Raw genomic sequence first — 20,422 nt, 5'->3', positions numbered from 1 at the left:
ATTTCATAGTCTGAAAATACAGGGCTGTAAGTGCTTTGCAAAGAAAAATATGAAGTTAGCTCTGGTATGATTTTAAGGTGGGGAATGTATTGGAACAACTGAATAAAGTAATGGCATCCAGCTCCTCTTCTGAAAGCAGATTTTAGAGCTACGCTTTAATATTGCAACTGTTAAGTTGGTTTTTGGCAGCAAAAAGGCCTCTGGACCAGGTCCACATTTTCTCCATAATAATTTACTATTAGCTTCTCGAGGAGTTTAGGGAGGATGAGCAAGACTGTTCCACTATACACAATCGGATCAGTTCATTTACCAAGTACGGTATCTTGGTTTTTAAAAATAAGACAAAATAACCCTCAATTTGAAGTATGGCAGCAAGGCAACAGAGTCTCACAACCACTCCTTGCATCTGTGGTCCAGTGAAGTGTAGGGATGATAATTTAGAACAACCGGGAGCATAAAAGGGGTCCCATTGGAACTGTGAACAAATTTCACACATTTAAAGATTCCATTCATATTGATTTCATTATCAAAAATCAAAATTACCCAAATGGGATTAATACAACTATAATTCACTATTTGGAATGGTTTTATTAATTACATGTGGATAATTCTGTCCCCCTCCCAATGAAATAAATATGAAAATTATATTATAATTCATTCGGTTTGCAGCAGCAAATCTTGCACCTCCACCGCAATCTTGCCCCAGTCACACCACCCTAGTTCCTTTGCTGAACAGGTATCAGTGGCAGCCACACATCTCCCATAATGACGACCTGATAGAGAGGACCAGCTTCCAAATGGCTAACTGCACACCAGGGCATATTATCATCAATCAGTTGACTATTTTCTGTCTGTGTATTGTGTATGATATATTAAGGGAAGAAACCACTGCTGATTTCACTGATACAAGATTTTTGACCTTTCCCTGCTAGGATCCCTTAGACAGAATACCGAGTCTCCAGTAAGCACAGGGGGAAAGCTCTACCGATGGATATGATCTTGAGATGCCTTCTTGTTTCCTTTGTCCTTCCCCTGGGTAAGTTCTCTTCAGTAGGCACACATAGTGCCAGAGTCACCAACACAGGTGTTTTGCTCTGAGTAGAAATATAATGAAAGCTGAAAATGCAAAGTTAGCTAGCTGTGTTGGTCCACATAGGAACCATTTCCATATGACCCATTTTCTCCCTTGCCATGGCCCATACTGTGTTCTTACTATTGCTCTACATCAGGCATCCCCAAACTGCGGCCCTCCAGATGTTTTGGCCTACAACTCCCATGATCCCTAGCTAACAGAACCAGTGGTCGGGGAAGATGGGAATTGTAGTCCAAAACATCTGGAGGGCCAAAGTTTGGGGGTGCCTGCTCTACATTGTTAATACAAAAAAGACCTGCACACCCTTTTACTATATTGCACTGGATTGCTGGGTTCAATATCTCCTGCTCACAGAAGGCTGACTTCTCTTGGTAACAAATTATTTGGGGGGGGGGGCGGCAGACAAATATAGCAGAGATTTTCAGGAACAGATTTAGTAGTTGTTGTGGTTCCAGAGACTTGGGGTGACCCATATGGTTGACAGTCGTTGAACTCCTGTAATGCTGACTTCAGCACTCAAAAGCAAGTTTCCATGCTGGCTGCAAATCTGGTCAATTTGGTTTAAAACCAGGCGTAAGAGCTCCTGCAGAAATCAGAAGAATTACTGTGGCAGTCCTTTGTACTGCTTTTTACTCTGGGGGTTGATCAAATTCTCAGTATTAAATCCAAATGCATTTTCCAGTGACACTTGAGTTACCTAAAGAAACAGTTAAATAAAAGATATTAAGAAAAAGAGAACATAGATGCAAGCATATACGAAAATGAAGGTACTATAAATTCCAAAGATGGTGTAGCGCAGTAGTTAAGATTGTAAGCTTTGGTCTGGGAAACCCCAGAATTCAGTGCAGAGGGGAGAATTCTGTTGACCTGTTTTTGTTTTTCCATGTGGTTTTGTTTTTGTGTTTTTCGAGCCTGTGTATCTTTCAGGTGTGTTGCTTCATGGGAGTGAAGTGCATTACATAGATGCTACTTATGGGCAAGAAGTTACCCTTCCTTGCCAAGTTGATATAGGTAACCCGAGCATTCCAGCAGTGATCTGGAAATATAAATCACAAGAAATAATTAAATATCAGCGTGGACTACTTTTAAGAGGTAAAAATCCAATTGTATAATTCATCATGCATTTAAAAGAGGGAGGGCAGAACCTTTGCTCTCTGATAAAAAGCTTTACCGTAACTCTCTGTGACTCCACTTCTTTCAAAGGTCCCTCATCAACAGCATCATACTCGTTAAAGAATCCAGAGAAAAGGGATTACTCTTTAATTATCAGAAATGGAAAGTATACAGAAATGGAAGGACAGTATACATGTGAAGCACATGGGGAAATAAAAACTACTATTCTTAACTTGTGGAGCGGTGAGTGATGTGATATGGAGAAAGAAGAAAAGTTAAATGTCAACTCCTTTTCCCCTGTCCCATCTTCCTGCACTTGCTTGGGGAGAAGGACAGGGGAGAGCCCTAGGTAAAAACAAGTAACCTAATAAGGCTCCCCCCCTCCCCTTCATAGTAAAAGGACCTTCAGATGAATACCTCCTGGAGGGTGACATTACACAACTGGAACTGTCTTCCTTGGACATGTCTACGAAAGTTGAGTGGTTTGGCCCCAACAAGTCAAAAATAACGGATAAAAAAGCACGATGGACTCTACAAAATAAAGATCGGAGGCTGCAGATAAAGGACCTTAAAGCTCAGGAGGACCAAGGGACCTGGGAATGTTTCATTAGTCGTAGTAGGCTTCGCATCACCCATGATGTCAAAGTGATAGGTAGGAAAAATCACTGACCTCGTCGGTTCTTTTCCTTGCAGAAGAACCAACATCAACAACTATATTAATGTTATGTGGAGGAGGAAGCGGGAGAAGCGTGCCCCATCCCTATCCCATTTGTTTCCTTCCAAAAGTTGGAAGGTGACCATCTGCAGCAGGGAGCCTAAGTGAGCAGAAAATCAGGGTTATAAAATGCATCAGTGGCCTACCCTAAAAAACAAACAAACCTGCTTCCCCGTTCCCCACTGCAGACAGTCACCATCCAACTCGCAGTGATGGGGACAGCCTGAAGAGGTCTTATGCATCATGGTTAATTCTGCCAAGTTGTACAACATTATAAAGGGATTCGTAAAAGATGTTGTAGTGACTGTGTGATGCTTCCAGGCCGACCGAGTTAAAGGCTGGAATCGCCATCATTTGTTCAATCACTCATTTTTATAGATAATCCAGAGGACATTGTTGCCAGATCGTTTTCTGTGCAAACCCACTTCTCTTTTGCCAGTTGTTTTTTTGTGGTTTTTTTTGCAATAAAACTCAGTTGCATGACCTCTCTTTCCTTTGTGGACAAGTAAAATGTTTTTAAGGCCTTTCAGGAAACTTGTACCTTTAATGGACAGTTGGTCCTGCATGTTCCTTGTTGACTGATTAATACTAGGTGGGGGGGGGGGGTTTGAGCAGCACTTTAATTGTCCCTTGAATAGTCTTTCTTAATTACTTCAGTGCCAGTTTCTGTTACCACCTGGCCCCCTTGCCTTTAAATGGTGCATTTGCCAAACATTGGAGATGAGATCTTTGAGTACCTGATGGTGATGATGCAGACACTTTTTCATTTTCATAGCTTTTTCTTTGCAGAGTCTACTTGGTTTAGGGAACCCAGAAATAGGTGGAGATAACACAAGTAAGGCCTCTCTAGAATTCTGTAGGGGGAAGAGAGTTTCTCCCTACTCTTTACTGAGGAAAATGGAAATCATTTATTCCTGTTTTTTCTGTCTTAAAATCAGGTTTCGTTAATTCACTGGATGGAGATACGAGGTATGTAGCTGTTAATAGCACAGTTGTCCTTTCATGTGAATTGAACACTGACTTCCAAGAGATCCCAAAGAACATCCTAAGAAACCCAGTTTTGAGATGGACAAACGATAACAAGACCATTGTGGAGGTTGACTTAAACAATTTCAACAGTTCCCTACTTCAGCAAAAGATAGACAAGGTCCAGTTTGAGCATGCTGGAGAGCACAAGTGCAGTATTGGATTTACACGGAGGAATTTGAGTAAGACCACCCACTTGGTAGTGATGAAAGGTAAGAATAGGTCTTGATCACTTTGTGTTATGTTGTATACAAGGACCATAACACTGCTTACATCACACTTGGAAAAACTATCCCATCTAGACCTGATGAAACTTCTGGTTGAAAAACAGAAACAATTCCCGGGAACTCCTAAAACTTTGGGCAAAAATAGATGTGAGGTCAAAACAAACAAAAACTCTGAAGCAACTAAAGGGTGCTCTGATTTGGATTGGAACAACGGCACTGGTAGAGAGTGTGTTTTGATAGTTTGGTCAGCCCAGCTCAAGACAGTTTGCTGCCTGTTTGGTTTGGTGCCGTTTTGTGCTGCAGACCCCGCTTTCCCTGCCACCCCCACCCAACTGAGTAATTGACACTCAAACCAGGGTCCCAAGTAAAAGGGCCAGAAACACAACCTCATCTGATTGACTGCAAACCAGTGCCAAAGTGGAGTTCTGCTTTGGTGGGGTTTTTGCCACACTTAAAAGTGCCTCCGCTTGTGTGTTTTGAGCGTGGCGAAAGGACCCAGGACAATATGCCAAACCAGGATATAAGCTGGTGCCCAAAATATGGACAGCATACACTGTCTTCCTCTGCATTGTGAACCTCTGAATACAGTGGTGCCTCGCTAGACGAATTTAATTCGTTCCACTGGTCTTTTCTTATAACGAAAAATTCGTCTAGCGAATCCCATAGGAATGCATTGATTTTTTTTATTGCCCATAGGAACGCATTAATTGAATTTCAATGCATTCCTATGGGAAACCGTGATTCGCTAGATGAATTTTTCGTAAAACGAATTTGTCTAGCGAGGCAACCTCCACTAGAAAAAACCTTTCGTTAAGCGGAAATTTCGTTAAGCAGGGCATTTGTTAAGCGAGGCACCACTGTAAAGCCGATTGAGTTGTACCACCTCAAGTCTGTGTGTCGATCCAAGTGTTTCTGCCTTTCCATTGGGAGGAACCATGAGTCAGGCAGCCTAGAACCTTAGATCATAAGATGAATGTGTCTCTTGTAGCAATGAGCATCTCCAGCATGGATGCTTGGCATTCTCTCCTGAGCTTTGTGGAAATGGGACCCCCTGTGAATGTTCCTTTCTTGTCTTCCCTGCAGTTTCTGCTGACCGCCCTAGACTTGATTCCAAAGAAAATGTGACCCTCTGCTGTCACATCTCTGCTCCTGATCTTTCTAAGGCTCAGTTGTGCTGGAATAAAAGGCGTGACTCACCCAAATGTGAAACTCACCTTCCAGAGGGCAAATTTTGTTATGAGGCCACAAGTGCAGGGGAGTGGAAGTGCAGCCTCGTGGTAGAGGACGAAGAGAAGCTCAGTATGATCTACTTTGTGGGTATGTTCCAGAAGTAGTAGCCATGGCAGCCCATTGCAGCAAAACCCACAAGGTCTTTTCACTTTAATGATGTAACTTATTTAGAATGGCATTTGTTTTCGTGGGCCAAAGCATACTTCATCAGATGCATGTGGCTTTGCTAATTTTCAGCGCAGTGAGTTTTACTCATGGTAGACCCATTGAAATCGATGAAGTTAGGTCCATTGATTTCTACTCTGGGCAAAACTTTGACTATACCACCCTGTATCATTTGTTTCCATCCTATACAGTGGTACCTCTACTTACGAATTTAATGCGTTCTGAACGCACATTTGTAAGTCGAAAAAAATTGTACGTCGAATCCCATAGGAATGCATTGGGAGAAAAAATTTGTAAGTAGAAGCAACCCTATCTAAAAATTCGTAAGTAGAAAAAATCCTATCTAAACCGCATCCAAGATGGCGGGCGGAGCTCCATTCGTAAGTAGAAACATTCGTAAGTAGAGTTATTCGTAAGTAGAGGTACCACTGTATTATTTATTTCCATTTCATATGTATATCCTCCTCTCATCTCAACTCTCCTTTTTGCCACAGATGAGGCCTCGACTGCTATGGCGAATTCTTCATTCCCACTGACTTACATAGCCATTGGAGCTGGTGTGATGTTGCTGCTGTTGATCATCATAGGCGTGTGTGTGTTCAGTTCCAAAACTGTTAAACAGAAAAGGGTGAGTGGATATGTGCTTATAAATGGAAAGGGGAGGGGGGCGGAAATACTTGCACATACAGAAGTCCGTGGAAGAGAACTTGGAAGAACATAAAACTCTGCTTTATTTTTTGGCAGCGGAGAGCAAGGAGGATGGCTCAAGCCAGGCAGCACTTGCTTGAAAAGAAGACTTGTCAGTGTCATAAGTATGTACCAAAGCACTCAGCAGATACCCTGCAGTGACTTAAAGGAGGACCCTTTGTCACTTATTTTTCCAAGTCTTCCTCGGGGAAAGGGGACTAGGAGCCAACAAGAGCAGCTGATGACACTTGTTATCATTCTCTACCAAGAGACAAGACAGATTCAAGAGAACAGGGTTATTTCTCTTTTAATGCCACCTTTAGCGGTTTCGTTTTGCAGTAATGGACCAAAATGAAAATAGCCTCAGAAATGATAAACAAGCTCTCAGCATCACCAGTTAAAATTTGTCCTCTACCCCGTTAATCAACTGAAGTTCTACTTGAAAATCTACCAGTTAAACCAAGTAAAGCTTGCATGAACATGAGAATAAGGACCTGAACACATGCGAGCATTATTTAGCTGTATATCCACTTTCCCCCTCATTCAAATTACACTGGAGTGTTCCATACCCAGACATACTTGAATTTGTATATGAGGAGCAACTTCTGCCTCTCCTGTTCATTCCAGTAGCATCTCCTTTTGGGGTTTGTGTCTGCCTTCTAATCTGTTAAATCTGCTATGATGATTAAGTATCAATAGGGTGAGACCCAGGTGGCGCTGTGGTTAAACCACTGAGCCTAGGGCTTGCCGATCAGAAGGTCGGCGGTTCGAATCCCTGTGACGGGGTGAGCTCCTGTTGCTTGGTCCCAGCTCCTGCCAACCTAGCAGTTCGAAAGCACGTCAAAATGCAAGTAGATAAATAGGAACCGCTACAGCGGGAAGGTAAACGGCGTTTCCATTGTGCTGCTCTGGTTCACCAGAAGCGGCTTTGTCATGCTGGCCACATGACCTGGAAGCTATACGCCGGCTCCCTCGGCCAATAATGCGAGATGAGCGCGCAACCCCAGAGTCGGTCACGACTGGACCTAATGGTCAGCGGTTCCTTTACCTTTACCTTTATCAATAGGGCATGTGCACTGATATCTGTGCAATATCTGGTGTATTTCCCCCCCTTTTGATATCTTGGTTGTGCACAGGACTAGAAAATGGCTCATGCAAACCACCTTAAAAATTTGACATGATTTCCTTGACTTTTTCTGGTTTGGTGCAAATCCTAGGGATCAAAACAGTGAAAAAACGGTATGCTCCTCGATGCAAGGATTTTTGTTAGTGTGACAAATTGAAGCACTTTTGGAATGTTTATTCCTACCCGGCTGGCAAAGAGTTAACCCACCTCCAGCCTGACTGACATAGAACTCTGATGGGGGCGGGACTGTGCCTGGTTAAAAAGGAGGGAGTGTCGGTTTGGTCAGTTAGGAGGGAGAGGGAGGAGGGTGTGGTGGCTTGTATGAAGAAAGTGAAGAGGCTAGGAAAACTTAAAGTTAAATGTTTGACTGAGGTTTTTTTTTTGTACAACTGGAACAAGGCAAATAAATACATGAAACGTTAAAGAAACACTTATGCTTTTAAAACAATAAAACTTCATCTCTGTTTTGCCAAAAAGGTTCGTCCTTATTTGTCCAGCGAGGTACCAGGACTCACAGCCGTGGTGGCTCAAGAGAGGGCAAAACTCACCTCAGGCAGGGAGGTGGCAGTTTGTGCCCTGGAGTTACACGGGGGAGGCTTTGTAGGGTAACCTGAGGCGCCAAGAAGTTGCCAGAGTGAAAAGGGCAAACTTTTACAGTGGGGAATCCAACTGAGGGAGACCCTTTACTGTAGGCAAGAGGTTATTCCATCGGACAGCCTAGAGTTCCCTAAGGTACCAGGCCACGTAAGCTGGAAGGCTCTCCTTACTAAGAAACCCACTAGTAAAAGGGGTTTATTTTTGAGGCGGCAGGAGAAGAGGGTGGGTGTTTTCCCCTCTGGATTCCTGTGCCGCAGTGATAGTAAGAGAGAGTGGGACACTGGTCGTCACAGTTAGGGAGGACAGACTTTTTGGTGGCGGGCGGGGGGCAGAAGCTAATATTTGTATTGATTTTTAGTGATGTGGAAAGCAGCTCCCCACCCCTCCTCCCGGCTATCCTCATGTGCTCCTCCTTTCAGGAGTGCTCAAAATAGTTGGGAGCATAGCCATAAAAGAAATGAAGCAATTGTAGATTTTCAGCACACTTCAGATTAATTTGTGTAGAATTTTTTTTATGTGGTTTGCTTATGCATTTTTCTGGTTTTGTGCAAATTTGGAGGGTCAAAGTGGGGGGGATATAGTTCAGAAGAGTGCTGCAAATAGTTATAAGCATGCTCAGAAAAGAAGCGAAAGCACTGAGGGAAGTAGTGCGCATGGAGAGGGGGGTAGCAGAAAATGGCAAGTGATCCACTCACCCCAAAACACCAAAACAAAATTGTCTGTGACCCCAATTGGAGTGGTTTAGAGCCCAATTTCCCCTAATTTATCAGATTATCCATGTATAAGAGAAATTATTATTATTATTATATCTGAATTTACAAGGGGCAAGCATCAAATTTGGTGTGGTTTCAGATTAAGATTATGTGAGCTACACAGATTAAAGGGGAGGGCAAACAGCTCCAAAAAACACAGTAAGCTCCATTGTAGACAAGCCTTTAGACATTTGTGTCCATATACAATTAGAAGACAATGCAAGGCACTTCCATCAGAGGCTAGGTGATCAACCACTCTTCAGCAATTCACTTTTACCCTTTTTTGAACTGCATTGTACAAATTGTGCACCTCACATTGCAAAACCAAGTGCATTTATCGACATGAAATCTCAAACAAATGTGCCTCCCCATTTCCCCAATCTTAACAGCATGCTGTGTTTTTCCCTGCTATATCCTGGTGTAAATCTCAGGGAACTATTTATTTTTTCTCTTACAGGGAGCTGACAAATGATTACTACCATGCTTGAGACAAGAGGGCGCTTGTAGGTTGTCACTGTTTTGCAGGTGGGATTCAGTGGCATACCAGCAAATTTAGGTTGCCCAGTTCAAGTGGATTTGGGCCTTTGTGCAACAAATCCCCCTTTTAAAAATATGGACCTTTTGCAGAAAGGAAAGCGATGCACTGAAATGTGATGCACTGGAATGTATAGGGTAACCAATTGCTTGGCATGAAATTGTATAGCCTCTGTGCAAACCGATCAGAATGAATACTGGGAAAAAATGCCAACATCATGCAACCTCCGTGCAACCAAGTCAGGGTGGAAACATTTTATCTGGAAGCAACAAGAAAGGCAAATGTGCCATTGACACCTATTCCATGGTAGATTGCTATTGCCTTCATGGGGTTGTTGTTTTTCAATGCCTTGCTTTGTTCTTTTTCTCCTTTGTTCCATATCTCAGCATGCACTCCTGCCACAGCTCCAGGTCCAAGACACACATGCCGAATGTAAGAGGCATGTTTGGATTTTCTTGTTGCAATGTTCTCCTAAATGATTATTAATGTCACAGACAGATACATAATACCATATGTTCAGCTGATCCTCACCAATGCTGCCATTCAAAATTCCTAGGTGTGTGCAGGCAAACATTATACATATTAGTTAGAATCGCTCACAAATCTTGGGGTTTCATCCCTCCCCCCCAATGTTGTTAAGAAAAATTCATGAACTGCTTAATCAATCCCCTAAATGGTGTATTTGTATGTAATATATAACAATGATCAATAATATACAAACCACCAGAGCCTTGGGCTTGCCAATCGGAAGGTCGGCGGTTTGAATCCCCGCAACAGGGTGAGCTCCCGTTGCTCAGTCCCTGCTCCTGCCAACCTAGCAGTTCGAAAGCATGTCAAAGTGCAAGTAGAGAAATAGGTACCGCTCTGCCAGGAAGGTAAGTGGCGTTTCCGTGTGCTGCTTTGCCAGAAGGAGTTTAGTCATGCTGGCCACGAGACCTGGAGAAATTGTCTGCGGACAAACGTTGGCTCCCTTGGCCAGTAAAGCAAGATGAGCGCCGCAACCCCAGAGTCATTCGCGACTGGACTGTCAGGAGTCTTTTACCTTTACCTTTAAGAACATGAACAATTTTTTAAAAAGGTGTAAGCAGGTAAATGAAATGTCTTGGTAGGCTTGCCAAAACAAAAACAAAGCTGCCAGACCCTACACTGCTAAGGTGCTCTGTGACTTCAGAGCAGCTAAACCAATGGCAGCTGGAAGAGCTATGAGGCTACCTGCTCAGGAAGCATTTTTTGATATCAGAGTAGACCAGCCACGCACTGGTGCACCAGGATCAGTTAATTGCAACAGGGAAGTTTACAAACATGGTAACACCGACCCTACTGGGAATAAACCTCTTATCTCACTTATTCTGTATATTTACAGTATACTGGCTATTCATGTATCACTATACTGTTGTGTGATTGTTTTAAACTTAATTGTGTCTCCCTGTGGTCATCATTTATCCTTAAGCTATACAGCATCAACTTCTTAAACGCTCGCCGATAAGGTAAATGATTCTCCACCATCCTGATGGAAACAGGACAACAGAATATTCTAAATATGGAAGCACTGCGGCCTTATATAATATAGTATTATTGTGTTTGCTTTTTATATCCAGTCCCCTTCTTAATAATCCCAAACACGGCCTTTTTCAGTGCCGCCGAACACCAACTTGACATTTTCAGTGAGCTTTCTGGTTTGACCCCAGGATTTATTTCCTAAATTGTAAAAGCCAGCTCAGAACCCATCAGCATACTTGTGTACAGTTGGCATTATTTGTCCCAGCATGCTTTAATTGGCTGAATTTCATCTGTCATCTTGTTTCTCAGTCATCCAGTATGGAGATATTCATTTGGAGCTCATCCTCACAATGTATTTTGGATATTACTGTCTCCAGTACTTTGATGTAATTGTTCCTTCCCCCCGCCCCGCAAAATCCTTATTTCTTCTCTACCTCACATTGCTCCCAGGCATCCCACTTTCTCTCCTTACTGACCCCCCCCCCCTTTTTATCACTCTTCCAACAGTAGGATTTGTCACAAAACCAACAACCTCCAGGTACATGTTGATTTAGAGGGATGAGGCCAAGCCTGGTATTTCCATCAATTAACTGCTCTGGAAAACAAAGGTTCAGTACCACTAGGCTCCATAGCTGTCAAGTTCTCCCTTTTTTAAGGGAAATTCCCTTATGCTGAATAGGCTTCCTCGTGAGAAAAGGGAAAACTTGACTGCGATGCCAGGCTCTCCTTCCAATTGCGCCCTTTTCAACCCCTCCCCAAAAGCGTTCCTGGTTTCTTGCCACCCCTTTCCATACTTCTTCATCCCCTAGAGCAGTGGTTCCCAACAGGTGGTCCGGGGACCCCCAGGGGTCCGCGAGCTATGCCAGAGGGGTCCTCAAGATGCTATTAGAATAAAAAATATATTAAATATATTTCGTATGATAACAGATTTTTTGTTTTGGCCGCTTCCTGCATGAGCAGAGTCTAGCGCAAAACTAGAATTAGATAGAGGCAGTAGTTCTGCTGTATGCCGTTAGGTGGCGCTTTACAAACACTACTGTTTTGCAAAGAGGCAGCGCGCGCATTCTACTAACGCTCACCTCCCCAAGATGCTTTGCGCGCGTTGGCTTCATTTGTGCGCTACTGCGCAGGTACCCTGTCTTCTCCATTCCCCTCCCTCCTCCCTGGCGCGCGCTGCCTCTTTGCAAAACAGTAGTGTTTGTAAACAAAGCGTTGTTTTTCGTGGAAGCTACAGTTCGCGTAGTTAAAAATGGACCGTTGGTTAAAAAGTGGTTCATCTCATTAAGAACTGAAAATTAAAACTAACTGTATACTGATGGAGTACTCTGTTGTAACTGTAAAAAAACGTATAAATATAAAATATAAAAAGACTCTTAATTTGGCGCTCACTTTTTAATTTTAGGATTAGGAATTAATGGGGGTCCTTGTCACAATAGCGGCTCAATGAGGGGTCCTCGAGAAAATTTTGTTGGGAACCCCTGCCCTAGAGAAAATTTTACCTTTGTTGGACTTTGGTACATATCTTGTACCAAAAGATATACAGGTATATATATATATATATCTTTCTGCAAATATGCAGAAAGAATCAGCCCTGAAAGACTGCTGGTTGGGAGAAAGCTCAAGGCTTATTAGTCACAGCAAACAAAGCCATTTTAAGTAAAGATTTTACATGTGGCCAAGATGGAACCAAGAAGTAAAGCACTAGCACGTGCTAACATGGTGGCTCTCAAACTGTTTTCTCTGGGCCACACTTTCAGAATAAAAATTTGCTCACACCACACAAATTTTTCATTGATAAGAAATACTTTATTCAGTTTTTATTACAGCAAAAGCCAGCAATACAGAATAACATAATTCCAAACGAAAGAAAATCAGCTATAACAACACCAGGAATAAAACAATTACACAAAAGGGATTTGCAATATGTCATTCAATAGAAGGGATTTACGTAAGAAATACATTGGAAAACAAGAAGAAGCAACTAGCAGTGCTTGATTTGTAACATATAGAACACAACTACTTTATAATATGGCCACGGGACATCCAGAAAATATAAAGCAATGAGAGCATGAATCATTCCCTAAAATATAATGATAAATGAGCCTCTTGCATGTGTACCTTCAGTACGCAAACTCAATGAGAGGTGTGAGCTTGTTTTTGCCCGGTAATCTCATTCATAAAAAAATTATTTTGATACTCTACTACATTGAAATGCTTATGTTTCTTTGATTGTCCTTGAATTTCCCCTCCCATGCCATCCTCTCCTGCCATGCCACTGTGGCACGCCACGTCCTTTGAGAATCACTGTGCTAACTCATACTGACTGAACTTGGAGAAGATGTAGGAAGGAAGAAAAGCCTGAGAAGATCTACTGTACCAAGAAGTACTTACTAAAAGAAAAGGAATCAGTTGCCTCTCTATCTAGCCGCCTGCTGCATCCCCTGCTTCAGGTAACTTATTGCAAGTGTTGTTGCCTTGCTCCCAAGGTATGGTGGATTTGTAGTGGCAGAGTGGAAAACATGATAAGATGAGAAGGTCCTGAAGTTGGGGGCAGCAAAAATATAGTGCATTACTTTGTGCCCAATCTGCAGAGAATAAGACTGCACAAAGATCTACCAGTTTCAGCAGCTGCATATAATAATGATGATCAAGAGTAAAAACATACTGAAAGAGACCATTAGGGCTGGCACAGCATGGATTGTATCCTGCACCATGTGAAGGAATGGCAAGCAAACCAGCCAAATTAACTCTTCTTTGCTTCGCCGTTGCCACCAAGTATGGCAGATCTCTCTCCCACCCTGCTGCCTCCAAACCAGCCGCCTTTTCGCCTCCCAGACTCAAGACTTAGGAACACATAACATTTCTCTTTTTTTCAGGATTGAGCTCTGTGTGAACTGAGTATGAGACCTAGAACTCATCCTGTGGCTTCACATTTGTAGGACGAGATAAGTAATGATGGGCAAGCATGAACTGAAATTAACATTGGCTTAGTACTGGCACGCAGAGCTCGCACATGTACTTTAAATACAAACGGCAGTCTGTGTGCAGATTCTAATACCGATTTGCATTTTCTAATTATTATACTAATTGTGCATTTCCTAATACTGAGCATGAGTTGAAGGTGGGGAGGATGAAAGCAGTAGAGTGGCAATTTAAATTAGCTTTGGGTCAGATAAAAAGACTCCAGAAAGCTTGAAAATATGGTCCAAAGCTGTTCATGTGGTGGGGCTACATAGTGAAAGTGTCCCTTCTAAGGTATAGCTTATTCCTGCTACTAAGCACGAAGCTGTGATGTCCCAATCCAAGCCACTCTGTCGTCGTCCCCACCATGTGACTCATCTTCCTCAAGGGGAGAGAGCTTCATGTTGTCCCTCTGAATCAGCGATGTCTGAATGACCATGAAGTGGATTTCCCCCCTTACATTTTCAAAGCCTTGGGGAGATGGGGGTGGGGAGCAAGAGGGCAGGCTGAATGCTTCTTATCTTCCTCTTCATTCTGCAGGAAAAGTGTCTTCAGCTTGCTTGTGTTATCACACACGCCTTGCACTACTAAGCAATGTAGTTCCCAACTTCACTCACAAATATATGTTGTCGGCATCCTTCTGTCTCGATGGAGTGCATCTCCAGGGGTAAAGTCAACGCAGTGCATTAGCAGCACCAAAGTGACCTCTCAAGGGGGCAGGCCTGGGCGGTGTGTATGGAGGTCCTGGGCAGCACAGTCTTTAGCATAGGCACTGCTGGGGTGCAAAGATCCGCCCAGTGCCCCCAAATTAACTTTTATTATGATGTAAGAGTTAATGATGTAAGAGTTAATGACAAACCTGGACAGCATCTTAAAAAGCAGACATCACCTTGCCAACAAAGGTCCGTATAGTTAAAGCTATGGTTTTCCCAGTAGTGATGTATGGAAGTGAGAGCTGGACCATAAAGAAGGCTGATCGCCAAAGAATTGATACTTTTGAATTTTGGTGCTGGAGAGTCCCATGGACTGAAAGAAGATCAAACCTATCCATTCTTAAGGAAATCAGCTCTGAGTGCTCACTGGAAGGACAGATCCTGAAGCTGAGGCCCCAATACTTTGGCCACCTCATGAGAAGAGAAGACTCCCTGGAAAAGACCCTGATGTTGGGAAAGATGGAGGGCACAAGGAGAAGGGGCCGACAGAGGACGAGATGGTTGGACAGTGTTCTTGAAGCCACCAACATGAGTCTGACCAAACTGCGGGAAGCAGTGGAAGACAGGAGTGCCTGGCGTGCTCTGGTCCATGGGGTCACGAAGAGTCAGACACGACTGAATGACTAAACAACAACAACAAGAGTTAATTTTGTGTGCACAGTGCCGTTGGTAATACCTAGGTATATATGTATTTTGTTTTTCTAGCTTGATCAAAATTATTATTTCATAACAGGTAGATAGTTATGAGCTTAGGTGGCTTCGGCGGCGGGTGCTGGGCACCCCCCAGAATTTGTAAAGACCGCCCTGGTCCTGGGCTGCCGAGATGACAACACCCCCCTCTCAGCCTCACTGATGAGGTCCAAAGGAAAGTGGAGCAATACATTTGGCACCAGCTTGGCTGCAGGAGTTGCCGGAAGATGGCGTACAGGACTTCACTCCAGATTTGTGAAGGATTTACTCCTCAGCCCATTCCCCTCCCAAGATATACTGCAAGGCAGCAGAAGTTTAGGGTCAGTTTTCCTTCTCCTAGATGGGCTACCTTCCCAGGTTGATGAGCCCCATCCATCCATCCCTCATTTCACTCTACAGTACATATAGAAACTGCCTTCGTGGCCATTGGACCCACTATTGGCCTTGCCCGCTCAATCCTCTGGATCCTGTCTTTGCATTCAGGGCATATCCCTAATTCACCTAGGGTTTGAGATCCATCGGCTGCCCTCACTCAGTTTAGCCAGCCAATCTTGCTTCCCTTGCAAGCAGGACCAATGGTCAGGGTTGATGGGAATTGTAGTCCTAAAACAGATGAAAGCCCAAGTTTGGGAAACAGTGATGTAGACTCTTACAAGCAGGTGTATTATTATTATTATTATTATTATTATTATTATTATTATTATTAAAATTTCTATACTGTCCTTCGTCCAAGACTCACAGGATAGTTTACAATATAAAACCCCAAAAATATATAGCATAGTCACAAACAAAAACAATAACTGCTCCCCCCAACCCCCATTTAAAAGGCTGTGGATTGTTTAATTAACTAAAGTAACATTGAAGTATCTGGTTTCAGATCCTATCCCTACATTTTCAGTATTATTTTATGCCCAGAGAAACTGCTCTTCTCCTTCTTGCTGTTTATTTAGGTCGTGATTGTCGCTTCCCTTTCAAAGTGCAGAGCCACTTCTATCACACTCCCATAATAAAGAATTTTGATACCTACCTTGTGATTTTTTGCTGCGACTTCTTTGGGCGACCATGAAATGTGCCAGCACTGATGCAGCTTGGGGACTTTAGGAGATTTATTGAGAGCGCCTATTCAGAAAGGACAATACCTGCTCCTTGCTTGGCTGCGGACAAGTGCCCCGTGCGTTTGGCAGCACACATCAATATATTCCATTAGGACTGTGTCAGTCCCACAACACCTCTTCCTCTGACTCCTGCCTGTGCCTACCTAAACTCCTCCTTGCCTGCTGCCCTGTCAGCTACCAAAGTGTCTCACACAACCCTGAGAGAGGGGGAAATGTGTGCAAACGTTTGCTCCTGTGCCTTTCACTGCCTGGACTGGACTGGACTGTGGCATGATGCCTTTAGTCAAAAACAATTGCCCTCCACAAGCAATGCGGAGCATCCTTGTGTTTTCAAGGGCTCTGGGCTGCTGCACTCACCATTTGAAAGGGTCCAGCCAACTCTACCAGAAAGAAGAGTTTAGGCTTCTATGCCACTTCTTCCAGGGTAGGCACCCTTTGAATGCTGCTGTCCTGTATGGTTGAATGGACTTTACACATCGTTGTAGATGAGACATGAACCTCCTTTCCCTCTCCATACCTCAACGTTCCTTTAACCTAATGGAGCCTGGCTAGGTATAGGTATTGCTCTCATTGCCCTAGTTCAGACTGGGCTGACAAACCACAGGAAGAATAGTCCCTTTGCTGGTTAAAGTCTGGGACTTCTTCCACTAATGCCAACAGCCCACTGAGGGAACACAGAATTATGGAACTGTAGAGTTGGAAGGGACCCTGACCATCATCTAGTAGTCCAACCACCTGCAATGCAAGAATATGCAGCTGTTCCACACAAGGTTTGAACCTGCAACCTTGGAGTTATCCGCACCATGCCCTAACCAACTGAGCTATCCAGAAGGATTATCTTTGGGTGTCCCAGAAGCATATATCATAGTTTGCAGACCCTAAAATGAGGGACAGGGATTATCTGAAAGGGAAACGGTCAAGGGCAAAAAGTAAAATAAAACTGAACATTTCTATTGTTTATCTACCTTGGTTCCAAATATTTAAAATAGTGCCAACATGGGAAAACCTCATCCGGTGCTGTTGCTCCAATCAAATTGGGAATCCCCTGCAGCTACTTTAAAGTAAAAATAAAAAATGTTGGGAGATCCAATTATGGCCCTCCAGAATCTCTTACTAAATTCATCTGATGACAGATCTCCTGCATACTTGCTTCTGTAAGGAAGGAGTTATTCTCTGGCTCTCCACGTCAATGTGACATATGGGAAGGAAGTGAGTGATAAATTCCCATAATTTTATTTTTCTCATTTTCTTGGTTGAAAACAAGCAATGAGAAAACAGCCTGTGACACATATTTGCTATTTAAGTACAAGGAATAAGTTTTTTAAGGGCAGTCAGAATATTATTACTCATTTTGGTAGCACCTTTTTTTTTTTTTGGTGAAAAGTACTTTGCAATGCTCCTCTCATTCAACCAGAAAAACTTGCAAGATGAGTCATTAGAATGCTTATTCAACAAAGGTTGAAGCGAGACTGAGAGATTTTTTGCACAGGGCCAAGTAGGAAGCTCAGCTAGGATCTAAACCTCAGTCTCCCAGGAACACTAGAATCTGCTATGGCTGAAGGAACCATCATTTGCCATCTTACCAACACCAGGGGTTGTAAACTGTGACTCGGCTGGAAATCCACCTTAGTTTTCCAAAATTTAGTATGGAGAGAATGTCTGGCTGCCTGTGATGGAGAGACATCTCACACATTCTTTTGTGCTTGTCTCTCAATGACTCATGTGTACGGCTATTTATATTTCTTGTCTAGCATTTTAAGTGCCTTTCATTTAAGGCTGTTTGCTCCACTTGTTTGCAGTTCTCAGTTGGCGATCTTATGAAGCACCTTACTTTCCAGACTAGGTTTGTTTACCCTGACAGCTTCTTACAGAAAATGCATTTTCTGCATTGAGGGAAGGAGAAAATGAAGCTGAATATCTTTCTATGTGCAAAGAATAGCAGAAGGGTGGATGGAGTCTACAGCGCCTTTAACTCATTGGTGGGCAGAAGGTAGATAGGGATTTGTTTATTTATTTATGGCTTATTGGTAGATTTCTACAGGGCTTTTTTTTTCACCCAGCACTCACCAGAACTCTGTTCCAGCACCTCTAAGGTGGGCGCCATTGCCATTATAAGAGAACAAGGGAGGTGTTTGCGGTGAGTTCCAGCACCACTTTTTCTTGGGAAAAAAATAGCACTGGATTTCTGAAATGATTTTCAGTTTTATACATTTTGACAATTTTACAATCACGTTAACATTTCAAAACTTGACATCCTTCCCCCTCTTTCTGCGGTTCCTTAAATTTGATTTTTTTAAAAAATACTGTATATTTTCTGCATATTCCAAATTAACTTAATTTACCCATTTATTCATCTACTTTAAATATATACTCATAGAAAACTGTAGGTCATTACAATAATCCTACCAATGTTCTTATCTGTTTACAATTTATTTGTAAATATTCAATGAACCATTTCCATTCTTTTATAAAAAGTTCGTTATCTTGATTTCTGATTTTAATCAGGATTTCCGGGTGATTTGCAGTTCAGTGGCTAGGGTTTCTGACTCCCCGTTGTTTAACAATAGCACCCATAGCCTAAATTATGTTGCTGAAATGAAAAAGAAGCAGGGCAAGGTGGTAACAAGATACACACACACACACACACACACAGAGAGAGAGAGAGAGAGAGAGAGAGAGAGAGGGAGGGAGAGAGACAGAAAGAGAGAGAGAGACAGACAGACAGACAGACAGACAGAGAAAGAGATCTGTGAACTCCATTCAGTTCTAGTATTCAAAATGGACTCATGTGGTCAGAATTGTTTAATTCCAAAGTTTGAATACAAGGGTTGTATTCAAAACCTAGCTTTACATAAAAACCTAGCTTTACATAAAAACCTCTAATCACAATATAACCATTGTATTTTATGTTTTTATATTTTTGTATTTCTATACCACTTTATATTTTATAGAAAAATCTCAAAGCAGTTTGCAGCATATTAAATCAATCTATATATATATATAACTGTAAAAGGTCCCCGTTCCTACGCATCCAGCTACCTCCGAAACCGCTTGACTGGTTGCGTTGAAATTTTGACACAACGTTCCATGCGAATATGGGAGTGTTTGCTTAGTACTTACATTATACAGATCTCACATCTATCACAAGTAACAACATACTTTTTTGGGAAACACAAGACAAACAGGAACAGGAGAGGTTGCAAAACATCGCCCTCTAGCGACAGCTCCACTGGTACTGCAGCTTCCAAAGTTTCCCTCTCCAAAGCAGCTCAGCTCAGGTTTCCAGGGAACCCCCACTGGACAAGAGTGAAACTGCAGACTGAGCTGAGTGGAGGTGGGGTTCGCCTGGGTGGGGGTTGGGGGAGGACGGGACCAAAACAACTTTCCATAAAAAAAGGTGGAGAGCTGCACGGACGCAGAAACCCCAAATGGACACAAAAGCGGCCTTAAGGAGGGGAGACAGATGAACAAACCGGGAGGGGGATCAAAATACCAACACTCACAAACGGCTACTCAACACACCATCACACAAACATTACCCACGACATAAGGAGGAACCTATGGGCATACGATGTATGGGGGGGGGAGAGGGGTCAGGGTGGAGGGTGATGTAACGTGGGGGAAAGATGACGTCACCCGCTGGGGTCAACAGAGAGAGGGGTGTTGTTACGTCATGCACCTCACCTGGGAAACGGGGACCCTGACTGAGCCACAGCAATGCGTGGCCGGGTACAGCTAGTAAAACATAAAACAATCTGAAGAAAGTCAAATATAGAGCATACAGTCAAAACAACATAACAGAAAACTAAAATATTATCTTAAAGATTTCAAAAGAAAACACCACAAAGGAGGTCAACTACAGAATACATATTATGTTTATTAAAGTTTGAATTTTACACAGTACTGCCCACTGCTTTGAAGCAATGGGAGTAAAAATTATCTGGGACCTGTTGCCTTGGTAGGTATTCCTCAGGACCACGTGACATGGGAAATCGGTGAGAGGATCTACCATCTTGATTTTACTTGATAGCAGCTGCCCTGCATTTTATCAGAGCGGCAGTACCGAGAGACCTTTTCCCCTGCAAAGTGAAAATCACACGCACACACACACACACACATGCACACACACTTCCTATTATTTGACCTGCACTTCAAGACATACAAGTATAATTCAGGT

The 20,422-nt window shown here is 42.9% G+C and overlaps 1 protein-coding gene across 2 annotated transcripts; it reads left to right on the top strand.

The window, feature by feature from the left end:
- Positions 1 to 930: 930 nt before the first annotated feature.
- CD4 (CD4 molecule) lies at positions 931 to 10,682 on the top strand. 2 transcript variants are annotated; one of them, XM_088658785.1, is made up of 9 exons: positions 931 to 1,036; positions 2,021 to 2,185; positions 2,297 to 2,449; positions 2,601 to 2,858; positions 3,860 to 4,159; positions 5,258 to 5,491; positions 6,064 to 6,197; positions 6,314 to 6,381; positions 9,189 to 10,682. In XM_088658785.1, exons 1-9 carry the CDS (start codon positions 988 to 990, stop codon positions 9,217 to 9,219), a joined length of 1,392 nt encoding a protein of 463 aa, XP_088514911.1. In that variant the 5' UTR covers positions 931 to 987; the 3' UTR covers positions 9,220 to 10,682. The 2 variants fall into 2 exon arrangements, with proteins under 2 accessions (XP_088514911.1, XP_060124895.2); XM_060268912.2 differs by lacking the exon at positions 9,189 to 10,682 and having other exon boundaries at positions 6,314 to 7,853.
- Positions 10,683 to 20,422: the final 9,740 nt, after the last annotated feature.

The sequence above is a fragment of the Zootoca vivipara genome, chromosome 15 (assembly GCF_965207765.1).
Source record: "Zootoca vivipara chromosome 15, rZooViv2.hap1.1, whole genome shotgun sequence".
Lineage (NCBI taxonomy): Eukaryota > Metazoa > Chordata > Lepidosauria > Squamata > Lacertidae > Zootoca > Zootoca vivipara.
This window is presented reverse-complemented; position numbering and strand designations above follow the sequence as displayed.